Source organism: Mus caroli, chromosome 18 (genome assembly GCF_900094665.2).
Source record: "Mus caroli chromosome 18, CAROLI_EIJ_v1.1, whole genome shotgun sequence".
Lineage (NCBI taxonomy): Eukaryota > Metazoa > Chordata > Mammalia > Rodentia > Muridae > Mus > Mus caroli.
The window spans coordinates 16514233-16527677 of NC_034587.1; the positions used below are offsets into that span (position 1 = coordinate 16514233).

Genomic DNA, 13445 nt, shown 5'->3' on the forward strand with positions numbered 1-13445 from the left:
AGAAGGTCTAAGAAGATAGATGAATTGGTGAAACAATTGCTTTCCAAGGATGAGAGTTTCCAGAACCCCCACAAGCGGCTGGGCATGGGTGACACTTGTAATCTGTTAATTGTGAGACTGTGTGTGGGCAGTAGTTTCTTCCACTGTCAACCTTGTTACAGATTCCCTTCAGAGGACCTGCACAGGGACAATCATCATGGTACTTTGTGGCTTCTGGACAACTACTGAACATCCTACAACATCCACTGAGACTCCATCCATTACTCCAAAAGTAAACAATGTTCACTTCGGTCCTGCAGGCATCGGGCTGCTCATCATGGGGTTCCTAGTCTTAGGATGTAAGTGTTTCAATCCTACTTTTGACATGTGTCTCTCAAACAATATGGCAAAGGAAATCAAACAGCCTATGTGTTCAGCTTAACAGTATGTGTCTGCAAGCATTGCCTAACCAGTTGTTCCAAGTTTTGCTAATTGTTCTTGTTTACCTCACAGCACCGCTAGGTGAGGAGAGGTCCCACAAGTGAAGGCTATGGCACATCTGGGGCCACAGCAGAAGCCTTAGTCATGGACAGAAATAGTCATAGGGTCCAAGGGGTCTTCCTGGTGGAATTTGCCTTAACTTATCACAGAAACTGGAGTGAAAGCAGAGAATACATTGATGCCTATACACTGTCACTAAGTTAATATGAACGTTGACATTTGCAGCTAAGCATGGTGGCACACACCTACCATCTAAGCAGTTGAGAGGTTTCTTTTTTCAAATGTAGACTCATAAAATATTGGGAGTAAAACAAGCTTCACATATTTAATCAATGAACCACAAAATGTACTTTGAAAGAATTCACATACAAAATTTTAAAATACTTTCTACATTAATTTCTCTGTTTAAATATATTTATTTTTATTTTATGTTTCAAAGTGTTTTTTTGGGGTTTTTTTGTTGTTGTTGTTTTGTTTTTTTTTGTTTGTTTGTTTTATTCCTACATGAATGTAAATATAAGCTCGTGGGCCTGGTCCAAGAACTCGTTGCAACTGAAGTTGTGGATCTTTGTGAGTCACAGTGCAGATGCTGAGAACAGAATCTTAACCCTGTGACAGCACTTCACCACCCACCAGCCCCTCCTCGTTGGTCTTAACAAGTGACTAGCTACTTCTTCACTAGATTTTCTCTGACTTTCAGTAACCCACCTTTTGGAACATTTCCTCAGCATTCATCCATATAAACCACAAAGAAATATGAACACACTGAGAACACAGTCTAAAGTGGAGCACTTTCTCAAGAATGAGAAATACATTCCAAAAAATGGATGTTCTGTGTTAAATAACAGGAACTCCCCATATTTGCTCATAACAAATAGAAATAAGAACCAGGAAATGTCCTATGAGAAAAATCATGAGTTTGAAATGGATTTTCCTCATCAAAATAAACCCAATCAAGGACGATGCAAGAGTGCTAGCAAACTTGAGGAGCCCAGCGTGAGCTACGTGGGGCAGAGATGCTTCTCTACACTTTGTACTCAGGTCTTCGCTTTATTAAAGCAAACTAAACACCTAAGAGTGATGACCATTGCTAGAAAGAACAGCTAGATTTCATTTTCAGTTTCCCTAATATCAATGTCCACTATCAAACAGTGTGGCTAATGAAGGTTTCAATGTTGTATATGATCCTTTGGTTCAATAACTTTACATTTAATCTCTTCTCTCTACGTTATAGATTTCCTGAAAAGGGCAAATATAGTAAGGTTTTGGGGATTTTTGTTTGTTTGTTTGTTTTGTTTTGTTTTGTTGGGGTTTTTTTTTTTTTGCCTTCTCTTTTCTTGTGTGCCAGCTCTTCTCTGCTTTAATTTTTCCTTCAATTATTTACAAACCCTTCTTTTCTATCTTTTCATTCAGAATTATCTAGCAAAATTCTATGACAAATGTAAATAAATTAAAACCTCAAACAGATGAAAAGACATTGCTAATGTGTGATAATCTTTATGTTAAAATTGTCTAAAGAAAGATGTCTCTGTAGGGGAAAATAATAACCTTCCTAAGAGTAATTGATAATTTAATGAGATTTTCCCTTAAAATAGAGAAAGAGAAATGTGTGCAAACAGAAAAGTAAATGCAGGCAGGAAGGGTCAAAACTGATGCCTGCCTTCAGCTTTCTTTAGTCTCTGTTGTTTCCTGCTTGATGATAGGGAAAAGAGTCGCTTATCTTAATTTCTGATTTTATTCATAATTTCAATACTAAAAAGCAAATTAAAATTCAAGGCAGTCTAGTGTTTCCAAGTTCATGATTATTTGCGGGTCCAACAAACAATTGGTTGTCCTGGTATATTAAATAGCAGTTTTAAACACACACAGCTCAGGAATTCTCATTTAACAAGTGAAAATCGGAGTGTTTTCTTTCAACATTGTGCACTGCTAACCCCTTACCCCTCTCTCCTTCAGTGGTTCCATTCCTGCTGATCTGCTGTGATTGTGGAGGGGCCCCTGGTGGTGGAGCTGGATTTGAACCTGTTCCAGAATGTTCTGATGGAGCAATTCACACGTGGACCGTAGAAGGGCCACAGCCTGAACCCCACAATGTAAGTGCTAAGTCCAAGAATTAGATTTGGGGACTCACCAAAATTCTGTCTCCANAGGTGCCCTACAATGATAAAAATTACACTATCTGTAGTTCTTGGGTAGNTAGGAAGGAAAGGAAGAGGGTCAAATGTACCTCAAAACTCAGTAGAGGTCACCAGGCAAGACAAAAATGAGATTCAACTTTTAAGTTGAATGCAAAATGATCCTAATAGTCTTCTTTTAGGAATTCTGTNGTAATTTTAGAATAAAACTATACAAGTAGAGGAAGAAAAGGCTCATTACAAATGGGAAAATGTTGTCTTTTGTCTTTTAGGGGATAACCACCATCTGTGTGCCACAAATGCCACCTGGTAATGCCAATGTTATAGAATATATTGACAACTCAGGTAAGAAAAAGACAACTTTCCAACAACCAAAGACTAAAATGGGCTCTGTCCTCTCTGGTTGGGTATCTTATTGTTTAGGGTTTTTGTTTGGGGATGGGTGGGTAGTGGGGATTTGGGAGGGGGTTATTTTTAAATGCGTTTTTATAATTCCTTCTTCAATAACATATGTATAAATGAGATAAATGATAAAGGACAGCCTACTGCAACTGATCTGACAGGCTGTATATTTTATTTTTGTTTGTGAAGCTATGTATCCTTTAACGGCTAAGTGAATTCTCCAGCCCACATCTGTATATTTTAAAATCTTTGTTGATCATCAGAAAGATGCTACTGTCAGGCTCTCTATGAATAGAAGTACCAAAATACAATCATGAATTATCTAACAGATAAAATACTATATGTGTGTATGTGCATTGTGTGAATGTGTGTATGTACGTAGGTGTGGGTTCGAGTATGTGTATATAGAAACTTATCCCACAGTTTGTTCAGGGTTTTTTTTTTTTTTTACATTAGTGATTCTTTTTACAGAGAAAAGTATGTCCGTTCTGAGCATAAGTGTAACCATTGACATGTAAAACATTTGTTTAAATTCTTAAATTGAAAACAAATAGACAAAACACTTTCAAAAGCTCCTAAAGTGTTCAGCTAAGGTTGTACACATACTGGGGAGTTTCTCTTTGCTTAGTTTTAACACTGGGTGTCTACAGTTATCTTGAACCAAATATCTAGACTAACTCCCTAGCAGAAGGCGGGAAGATACTGCTGTAATTTAAAAAAAAATGAAAATAACTTCTTCTACCAGTAGTAATAGTCTTATTTTATTTTAAAAAGTAAATGTCACTGTTTTCTCAGTTTTCTCTTAGTTGTTTAGCAATTATTTTTTAAATTAGTTATTTTTATATAACTAATTATAACTAGTTATATTAGTTATTTTGCGTACGAGTGTTTTTCTGCTTGTATATCTGTGCACAGCTTGTGTTTGTATGTGTGTGTGTGTGTGTGTGTGTGTGTGTGTGTGTGTGTGTGTGTGTGATGCCCTTGGAGGGCAGAAGAGAGCATCAGATGCTCTGGAGCTGGACTTACAGACAGTTGTGCGCTGCTAGGTGGGTGCCAGGTATCAAACCCTTGTTCTCTACAGCAGCAGCAAATGCTGCTTTTAACCACTGAGCCATCTCTCCAGCCCCTACGGAATTACTTTTCTACTTTGAACACTCCGAAACACACCAGACATAGAAAAGTTTCTATTTTTGTAGAATTGGATTCAATAGTCTGTATTTCAACTGCACAACATATCACTGTTCCCATTTCTCTTCTTGGTGTGCCCATTTTTCTTAGTGGTGCCAATATTTCCCCATGCAGAAAACAGAAAGCCACTGAGTCACATGCCAGCCCCCATTAGTCTGCAGTTGGTTCCTGAGAAATGTCAGTTCATCAAAACCACCAATAGTTATCTATGCATTGATTCTCTCCTTAAGTCTATGAAGTTTCACACAAATCCTAAAGTAGCATGAAAGGCATCAGGAAAATCAGAATATGAAACACAGGTTTTTCCAGACTCAAATAAGAGTTCTGTGCCCTAGGCTTCCTCCCTGTTCTTCACCCTGCCTCTGCTCACCACCATCAATTTCATTTCCTTTTATTTCACTACCTCAGCATTTAGCATGCTCCTTCCCGTCTCATGACCAAGTGTTTACCCAAGATGAATCCAGCAACCTTTTTTTCTCATTGTAGCTATGAACTTTGTCTGAAATTCAGTGGGCTTATGACTCTACAGGAGTCCATTCACATCCAGAAATATGATGCTGATACTATTGTTTAACTTTCAGAATTGGAGCTACTTAACTCAACTTGAGTCAGTTTGAGATCTAACTATTATCTCTCTGCCCTTCTTTTGGCACATCACATAGAAAGGGCTTTCAGTAGATGATTAAAATTAGCAAGCTGGTTAATAGTATTTTGTCTTTCTTAATATTGCTTTGAAATTAATATTATGATTATCCATCCTTTGTACATCATATCGATCTCTTCTCTGCTAACCATGCATACTTGAATGAAAAACCTATACATGACAGTTTTTAGCTTATACCACACTAGAGAAATTAAATTTGATGGGTTCAATGTTTCTAGGAGTTTATACAAATGAATATTGTGGCAGAGAAATGCAAGATCTGGGAGGAGGAGAAAGAACCACAGGATTTGAACTAATGGATAGTGTTAAAACATCAGCTGCACCTGAGATATGCCAAGAATATTCAGGAACATTAAGAAGAAATTCAATGAGAGAATGTAGAAATGGGGGTCTCAACATGAATTTCATGGAAAGTTACTTCTGCCAGGTAAGGCTTTTAGCCACATGCATTCCTCTCCATCCACATCTTTCTAAGCTCTCACCAGTTCCCACAATGGCCCTGCCAATCTATTCATGATCAACTGTCCTTGTTTGTTGGTAGATGTTTCTGAAGCTCTACTTCAAGCATTTTTCTCTCCCAGTTAAACACTGCCTCAGCTCTATTTTGTTTGTAATTTACATTTCAAATTCATGATTCAGGTGCCACCTTAACAGCTCCACTCCCCCGCAGCACCAATCTAATTTCTTTATCCAGAGGAGACTGCTTACCTTGAGACTCTGGCCATTCTGGTCCACTGTGTAATGTTGTGTTGAGGGTGTTGTACTTGTTTGGATGTTGTTCCCCATCCTTCCTCTCTCATACATATTCTAGCCACCCTTCAAGGTTCAATTAAAATACCCCACCTCTCTGAAGCTTTACCAGTTACTTCTCTCATTCAGGATAGAACACAAGTTTATTTCTTACTTTGATGGGTTGTTTTTTCAAACACTATTTATAAAATTTAAAATTAAGAGAAATGTGGTATGTTTTTATGTCCAGCATTTTTATTTCTAATCCATATATTCTTTACATGATATTGAAAACCTGAATCCAGATTCAAATTGTTCTATCTTAAGAAAAAAACTTCAAAACCCCATCCATCTTGCCTCAGTAAAAGAAAATGCAATGTGAGTGAACCCATCCCCCAAATCTAAATATCCCTTTGGAAGCAAAAAACATTCCTCTCACCAGCTCTTTTGTGCACAAAATTTTATTTCCCTGCTAAATTACTGATAAGATAAATAGTGTGTGGATTTGTGTATGTAATTTTGTGTTCAAAATGCCCTATTTTAAGCAAGTTTACCTAAAGCAAAATTTAAAGATCAAACTGTATTAGAACTATAGCTAAAATAACTTTGAACTGAACTCTTTCAAATATCTATGATATCATTTTTAAATCGATTCTAGTAAATATCAGAATTTAGGTACATTCATCTAATCACAAAAAAGATATTGTTTCTCTTTGTTGAATACTCTTTATTCTGTACTAATTAGAAAGCCTATGCTTATGCGGATGAAGATGAAGGACATCCATCCAAGGACTATTTGCTCATCTATGACATCGAAGGTGTGGGTTCCCCTGCAGGCTCCATGAGCTGTTGCAACTTCATTGGAGAAGATCTAGATGAGAGCTTCCTGGATACCTTGGGGCCCAAGTTTAAGAAGTTGGCAGATATCAGCCTGGGAAAAGAAATAGAATCATACCCAGATCCTGATCCTTCTTGGCCTCCACAGAACACTGAACAAATTTGCCCACAGCATATGGAGCAACTTGCTAGTGGACACCCAAGCATATCCCCACATTTTGGCACGACCACAGTAATTTCTGAGAATGCCTACCCCTCTGGCCCTGGAGTACAGCATCCTATGCTAATTCCTGATCCTCTGGGCTATGGTAATGTCACTGTGAGGGAGTCCTATACCACCTCTGGCACTCTGAAACCCTCTGTCCACTTTCATGATAACCAGCAGGCTTCAAATGTGATGGTGATAGAGAGGGTGGTGGGCCCTGTCCCTGATGCTGATTTGCATGGCATGTTAGAGATACCTGACTTAAGAGGTGGAGCAAATGTTATAGTGACAGAAAGGGTAATAGCACCAGGCTCAAGTCTACCCACTTCTCTANCCATTCCTAACCCTCGAGAGACCTCGAATGTAGTTGTGACAGAAAGAGTGATCCGACCAACCTCGGGCATGATAGGCAACCTGAGCATGCCCCCTGAGTTATCAAGTGCCCACAACGTGACTGTGACAGAGAGAGTGGTTTCCGGTGCTGGTATGAGTGGAATTGCTGGCACTGCTGGGTTAGGTGGGGTTGGAGGTGTAGGCAGCAGTGGCATTGTTAGCACCACCATGGGTGCTGGTGGCATGGGTCTGAGTGGAGCTGGAGTAGGTGATGGTGGCACTGGGCTGAGCATGGGAGGGACAGCCACTATTGGCCACATGAGGAGTTCCTCTGACCATCACTTTAGTCAGACAGTTGGGTCTGCCTCCCCCAGCATGGCTCGAAGTCGAATCACAAAGTACAGTACGGTACAATATAGCAAGTAGTCATGGCCCCAGAGTATTGTTCACCACCATCTCAGTGACTTACATCCAACTCCTGCCCCCAAATCTAACAGTGCAATTTATGATGCAGAGCAGGCTATGGGAGACCTGTGGAGTAAGGAAGAGCCACAGGGATAGTAACCATGGAAACATCACCATGGGGAAGAGTGCTCCCTAGCATTGGTAAACTTTTTTCTTATATTAACACTGATGAAAGAATGAAGGTGAACTTGAGGTAGAATTTTAAGCTTGGGGAGATTTTAGATTAGAAGAAATGATTAAGACTTATTGAATCCAGTTATTATTTTAATTCCATATTCAGGGAGATGGTAATTTTGCTATCACAATATTTACATATGTTTTCATTCTTCTTTCTTAGCTTCCACTTATTCTATGTTACTGGCTGGACTCCTCTTCTCTTGTCACCTAGTGACATTACAGAGCAGACATACAGATGAAAACAGTGATAAAGCTTCCATTTTAAACTTTTTCAGAGACAGTGGTTCCTATTTACAGATATAATTCCGTACCAAGAATACTAAAATAGCAATAAATCAGGCATCAGGCCTAAATGTATTGCACACCCTCCACTCAATGCCTGGCACTTTCTGAGAACCACATAAATGAGAATATTAGCTTTGTGGACAATGAAGGTTCCTAGATCCTGCATCCCTGTCATCTACACTCTCACCTCAGCAACTGTAAGCCTATGAGGTGGTCCTCAGGAACTATCCCATGATTCAATTGAAATTCCTTAGCAACCATTTAGGAAAATAACTTCATAATCTACCCAATCCTGCCAACTGTTATTGTAAAAAGCATGGAGTACATCTCTCTTTGAGAAGCCCACACCCATCCTTTCTGGAGTACCTTATTCTTTCCCTCAATATCCCTGTCTGGGAACTGATATTCTTAAATCTATTTTAAAATATCTTTTAATAAACTTCAGCTCTGCTTCACACTGGTTCATGTCCGAGTTGTTTTCTGTGACAAAAGCCAATGATCAGGCTTTACCCAAGATGAGCTCCATAAGAAGAAAAAAAAATCTCAAGATGCTGTGGTTATGAGCATGGAACACTGTCTCCAAATTCCCTTTTCATCCCTGACCTGTGCCATTGGTAAATCTATGGAAGACATTATATAGTCAAACCACAATATCCTGCCCTTGACGAAGTCGGCTGGGGGCCACCTCATAATGAAGGATGCTTTCATTTCAATTTCAAGAGTTTCCATAGCCTTTCCTTATCTGTGTGTTTAGTTTTAATTTTTTGTCTTTATCTAGCATATACTAATTAAAGTAATAGTGGGGTTCATTATGTTATGGGGAAATATATATATATATGTATATATATATATGTACATATATATATGTTTTTCAATCATGTTTAACCCTCCTCCCATTACCCTCTCAACCTCACTAGTCTCCTTCCTCTTCTCCTCTACCTTCCTGTCTACTCACATGTTGTTAGTGTGAGAGTGTGTTGAGTATGTATGACAGTGTGTGAGAGAACACAAATATGTGTGAGTGTGGGTTTGAGAGAGTGTTGCTGTGTTTGTGACTGTTTATGAGTGTGAGCCTGTGTATGACAGTCAATGTGAATGTGTGTGGATGGGTGTGTGTAATTGTGTTTGAGTGTGTATGTGTGTATACATATGTGAATGTATGAGTGTATGTGTGTGAATGTGTGTGACTGTGTGTATGTGCATGTGAGTATAGGTGAGAGAGTGTGTGACTGCCTGTGTGTGTATGTGTGACTATGTGTGTGTGTGACTGTGAATGAGTGTGTGAGTATGTGCATGTGAATTTGAGTGTGTATGTGTGTGTGAATGTATGAGTTTGTGTATGAATGTGTTTGCCTCTGTGTGTGTGTGTATGAGAGTGTGTGTGTGAGTGTGTTTCACTAGGATTGGCTCTATGAGCTTAAGGGAGGTTTGTTTACAGGAGCATGAGCACTTTACTAACGACTGAGCCACTGAAGAAAATATGTTCCCCTCTCCCATAAAATATTGAGCATATATAAATCCTCTGGTATAGGGGAGAGAGGGGACCTCACTCACGACTTCTCCTTCCATGACAAACTGTTGACAGGCTCAGTCTTGTCCAGATCTTGTTGATGTAATTACAGCTGCTGTGACTCTTTCATGGTGTGATGTTCCCTGAACCTTGCAGAAGGTACTCTGCTTATGGCTAAGAATCCACCAGTTCTATTCCCCGTCCTTGGACCAGTTATGAATCTCTGCAGTCACCACTGAACACTACTTCTCTGACCAAAAAGGAACACAGCACTAATCTTCAGATGGGAACATAGATACACAGCAGATTTTGTCTATTTCATACAACAATAACAGATTTTGCACTAGGTCCTGTGACTTCCTGGCAACAGGATTTTCATTGGATTTACTGTGCCACAAAAGTCCACACAGTCTGTGACGGTCCTGGCACTGCTCAGAAGTCTAGGACAGTCTCTTTCTTCTCTCCCATCTACTGCAGGGTTCTCCTATTTTCTGTGCAGCCAAGGATGATGTTGAGCTCCTGATCTTCTTTCTCCCACATCCAGCATGCTGGGTTTACAGGTGTGTCAATCATGGTGTTTCTGTGGGGTGGGGATTGAACCCAGGGCTTCACGAATGCTAGGCAAGCAATCTACCAGCTGCACTGTGACTCAAGACAGCCTCTTGAGTGTGTGCCACTGTAAAACCACAACACAAGCTACATGCTGCCAATACGCAATAGCATGAAGTAAATATTCTCGTTTCAAAGGGAGGAGGAAAGACACAGCAAGAAGAGACTGGACCAAAGCAGGAGTGAAACACAGAATAGAAAATACCAAATCTTGTACCTATAGATCCAGTATCTACTTGAATGTCCAGTGTCTGAGGCTCACAATGACATCACTGGGACTCCAAAGGGTATGAGTAGTCCCTGCCCTTCAGCTCTGCTTCCTGTAGCAGTTAGCATCTGTGTAGAAGCATTTCCATTCTGTGAAGGCAGCTTTCCTCTTGTCAGTGGAGCATGGGCATGATGCTACTGCTCCATGCTTCTGCCAGAAGGTAAAGGAATTCTTTTGAGAGAAAAAATGTGTTTGGGAATCAGAATGTGATATTTAATAAAATTGGGTGTTCTGGGTATCACCCCAACTCAGTTTACTTCAAAGGGGCCTCAAGTAGAGGTGAAGGAGTATTTTGGACTATCTAAGAGTTCTTATAAGGATGCCTTTCATTACAATCTGTGTACTGTTTCATTTGGCTCAGAAGTAGGTTACAGATAGCACTAAGGGGATTTCTCTCTCTGGTGTCAGTGGCACAAATTAAAAACTACAGGACTCTGTGGGCAGAGAAATAAAGACATGCAAGGAAAGAGCAGTGCAGCTGAATAGCCATTGAGGAAACTCACCAACATTGCTTCATATAGATGCTGGACAATACCTCATATAGATGATGAACAATGCCTCATATAGATGGTGGACAATGCTTCATATAGATGCTATATGATGCCTCATATAGATGCTGGAAATGCCCCATATAGATGGTTGGGCAAATCCACAATGACATCAGCACTGGCAGAAGCAGAAACACTCCCCCAAGCTAGCTCCTGCAGTGCCTAGTAGTGTTTTTCTGAGATCTCCACCCAGAAAAAGCACAGGTCTTGGTTTTGCCTCAGCAAAGAAGTTTGGGATGCCAGAATGGAGCAGAGCTGGAGTTCAGTAGAAAACTTTTTAACAGGTTTCAAAATGGGGGCTAACAGAAGGAGACAGGCTCAGAAAAGGAACAAGAGATATCAGGGAGGTTTCTCAAAGGACAGTCAGGGTTCAAGAGTATATGGGGACTTCTCAGGAAAGGGATGGGGTTTGTTATCTCTAAAGACACTGGTATTGGTGGCTTCAGAGGTTGCATGTCAGAGATTTGCTGGGAAGACTTGGTTTGGGGAGGAAATGAAAAAATGGTTTTGGAAAATTGTAGAGTATTTCCTGACCTGCATTAGATGTTGTAATTCCTGGTATGTTCAAACACTAGACTCAAGGACTGAAAGAGTACCGCCTGTATTATAAACAAAGGAATAGTCTTATAAGATTCCCAGAAAAATGTCTAAGAAGAGGATGAGAACACAGTCCAGATCAGCCAGGAAAACTTAAATTGGAAATTGCCTTAAGAAATAGTTAAGAACAATGAGAATATTACATTGATCAAAACATAATGGAAGTGCCAAGGGGGTTGATGCATACGTTTAAAGGTGCTACTTTCTGGCCATGACTTGATGTCAGAATTCAAATAAAGCATGGAAGAGCTGGCCCTGCCACTCATCTGCTGAGTGAAGGTGAGGGCCAGGGAGGACGAGATGCCCTTCCGGACTCCCCCACAATCACCTGAGGCAAACAGGAGAGCTGGCCCTGTGTTCATGAGAGTAGGAGAGTTGGCCCTGCCCCTTGCTGGCTGTGACATTGTATGAGCTAGCCACAGCAATGCTGGAGACCTGGCTCTGGTGGTGTGGGTACAGTAGAGCTGGCAGCTAACCAGTTTAAACACCACCCAGGCCCAATGCAGGGTTTGAGTTGGCCCACCCTGACATCTACCACATCATTGAATTGCTGGAGTACAAGAAGAGGCTGGTCCTACAAATCCAAAGATGTAGGTTCTCCATGTCACAGGGCAACAACAGAATATACGAGAGAAGTCCTGGAGAGGATCCTGTATTAATAGTATAGCAGAAGCCTCAAACCACACCAATGGCACATTGTAATGAGCACTTGCAAGCAAAGAATTGTGGACAAAAGTGTATGCTGTAGGAAATACTGTAAAACACTGCAGCTTCCACAAAAAGATTTTTTATTTTTGCAGGGGAGATTGCAAAGGCAGAGAGGGTGGATACAAAGGGACAGGGGATGAGTGGGATTGGGATGTATCATGTGAAATACAAGAAGAATAAATAAAAAATTAAACTTAAAAAAGTAAAATGGCTGGAGAGATGGCTTAGAGGTTAAAAGTAATGACTGCTCTTCTAGAGCTCTGGAGTTCAATTCCCAGCAAGCACATTGTGGCTCACAACCATCTTTAATTGGATTCGATGCCCTCTTCAAGTGTGTCTGAAGACAGCTACTGTGTACTCATATACAACAAATATATATATATATATATATATATATATATATATATATGGAAAAAGAAGAAAGGTCCCTCTTAGCTAATAGTCTCAGAGAGGTTTCAGGTCATGGTTACTTCATACTGTTGCTTGTCCTGTAGCAAGGCAGACCATCATGGCAAATGCCACATCCACTCCAGTGAAGTCTGCTTGGTAGGCCTAAAAGCCTAGAAGCTGTCAGGAAGCAAAGAGTTTCATGGAATCTTAGCCTTCTGTAACCTTGGCATTCCCATAGCCCATATACGCAAACCCTGTCCCTACATTATTAGTCTGGTGTATGGTTCCGTGTGCTCTCTTTCAGTATTGTGCCTTTAAGGATAGATTTTGACATATAGCTAAGCCTCCACCAGTGTTCCAATGTTTCCTAGAAAGTCCTTGAGCCTACCCTGAGCTTGGAATGTTACCTATTCAATAACATTCAAATTCACTTCTAGTAGAGACAGTGTAACTAATCAGGCATTACAATTTACTTGAATAGAGCTAGAAAAGCTGAGGGCTAGTCTACATAGTAATTACTTAGGACAATAGCCGAGTCACACCCAAATACAGGGATACACAATGGCCTAGGAAATAGGTGAGTTGTAGTATTATTTATGAAAGGGTTAGTAGAACAGAATTCCCCTTGTGTAGGTTTTGCACTAGGCCCAGAGAAATAGCATAATCAGGTGTTTACTAAAGGACCCCTGGTGGTGGGTTTAACAATAGACTAGCTTTGCATCGGAGCTTTCACCTGGCTCCTGTGTTTAGCTGATCTTAATTAAGGGTTGTTCCTATTCTCAGTTGTAAACAAGGACTGGCTCCCACCATCTTTTTATTTATGTATTTTCTTTGTTTGGTGTTAAGAACCAGTGTACTTTGGCAAATGTATTCACCTAGACTTCTTGTTTTTCGTCAGTATTATAAGACGATTTG

The 13445-nt window shown here is 40.2% G+C and overlaps 1 protein-coding gene across 1 annotated transcript in view; it reads left to right on the forward strand.

The window, feature by feature from the left end:
• The window catches only part of LOC110285125 (desmoglein-1-alpha-like), a 17066-nt gene extending 9667 nt beyond the window's left edge, over positions 1–7399 (forward strand). Inside the window, exons 8-12 of the mRNA XM_021151125.1 lie at positions 162–338; positions 2437–2573; positions 2888–2960; positions 5088–5296; positions 6344–7399. Of these exons, the coding sequence (XP_021006784.1) occupies positions 162–338; positions 2437–2573; positions 2888–2960; positions 5088–5296; positions 6344–7399 (1652 nt within the window). The remainder of the gene's footprint in view (positions 1–161; positions 339–2436; positions 2574–2887; positions 2961–5087; positions 5297–6343) is intronic.
• The last annotated feature ends 6046 nt before the right edge of the window (positions 7400–13445 follow it).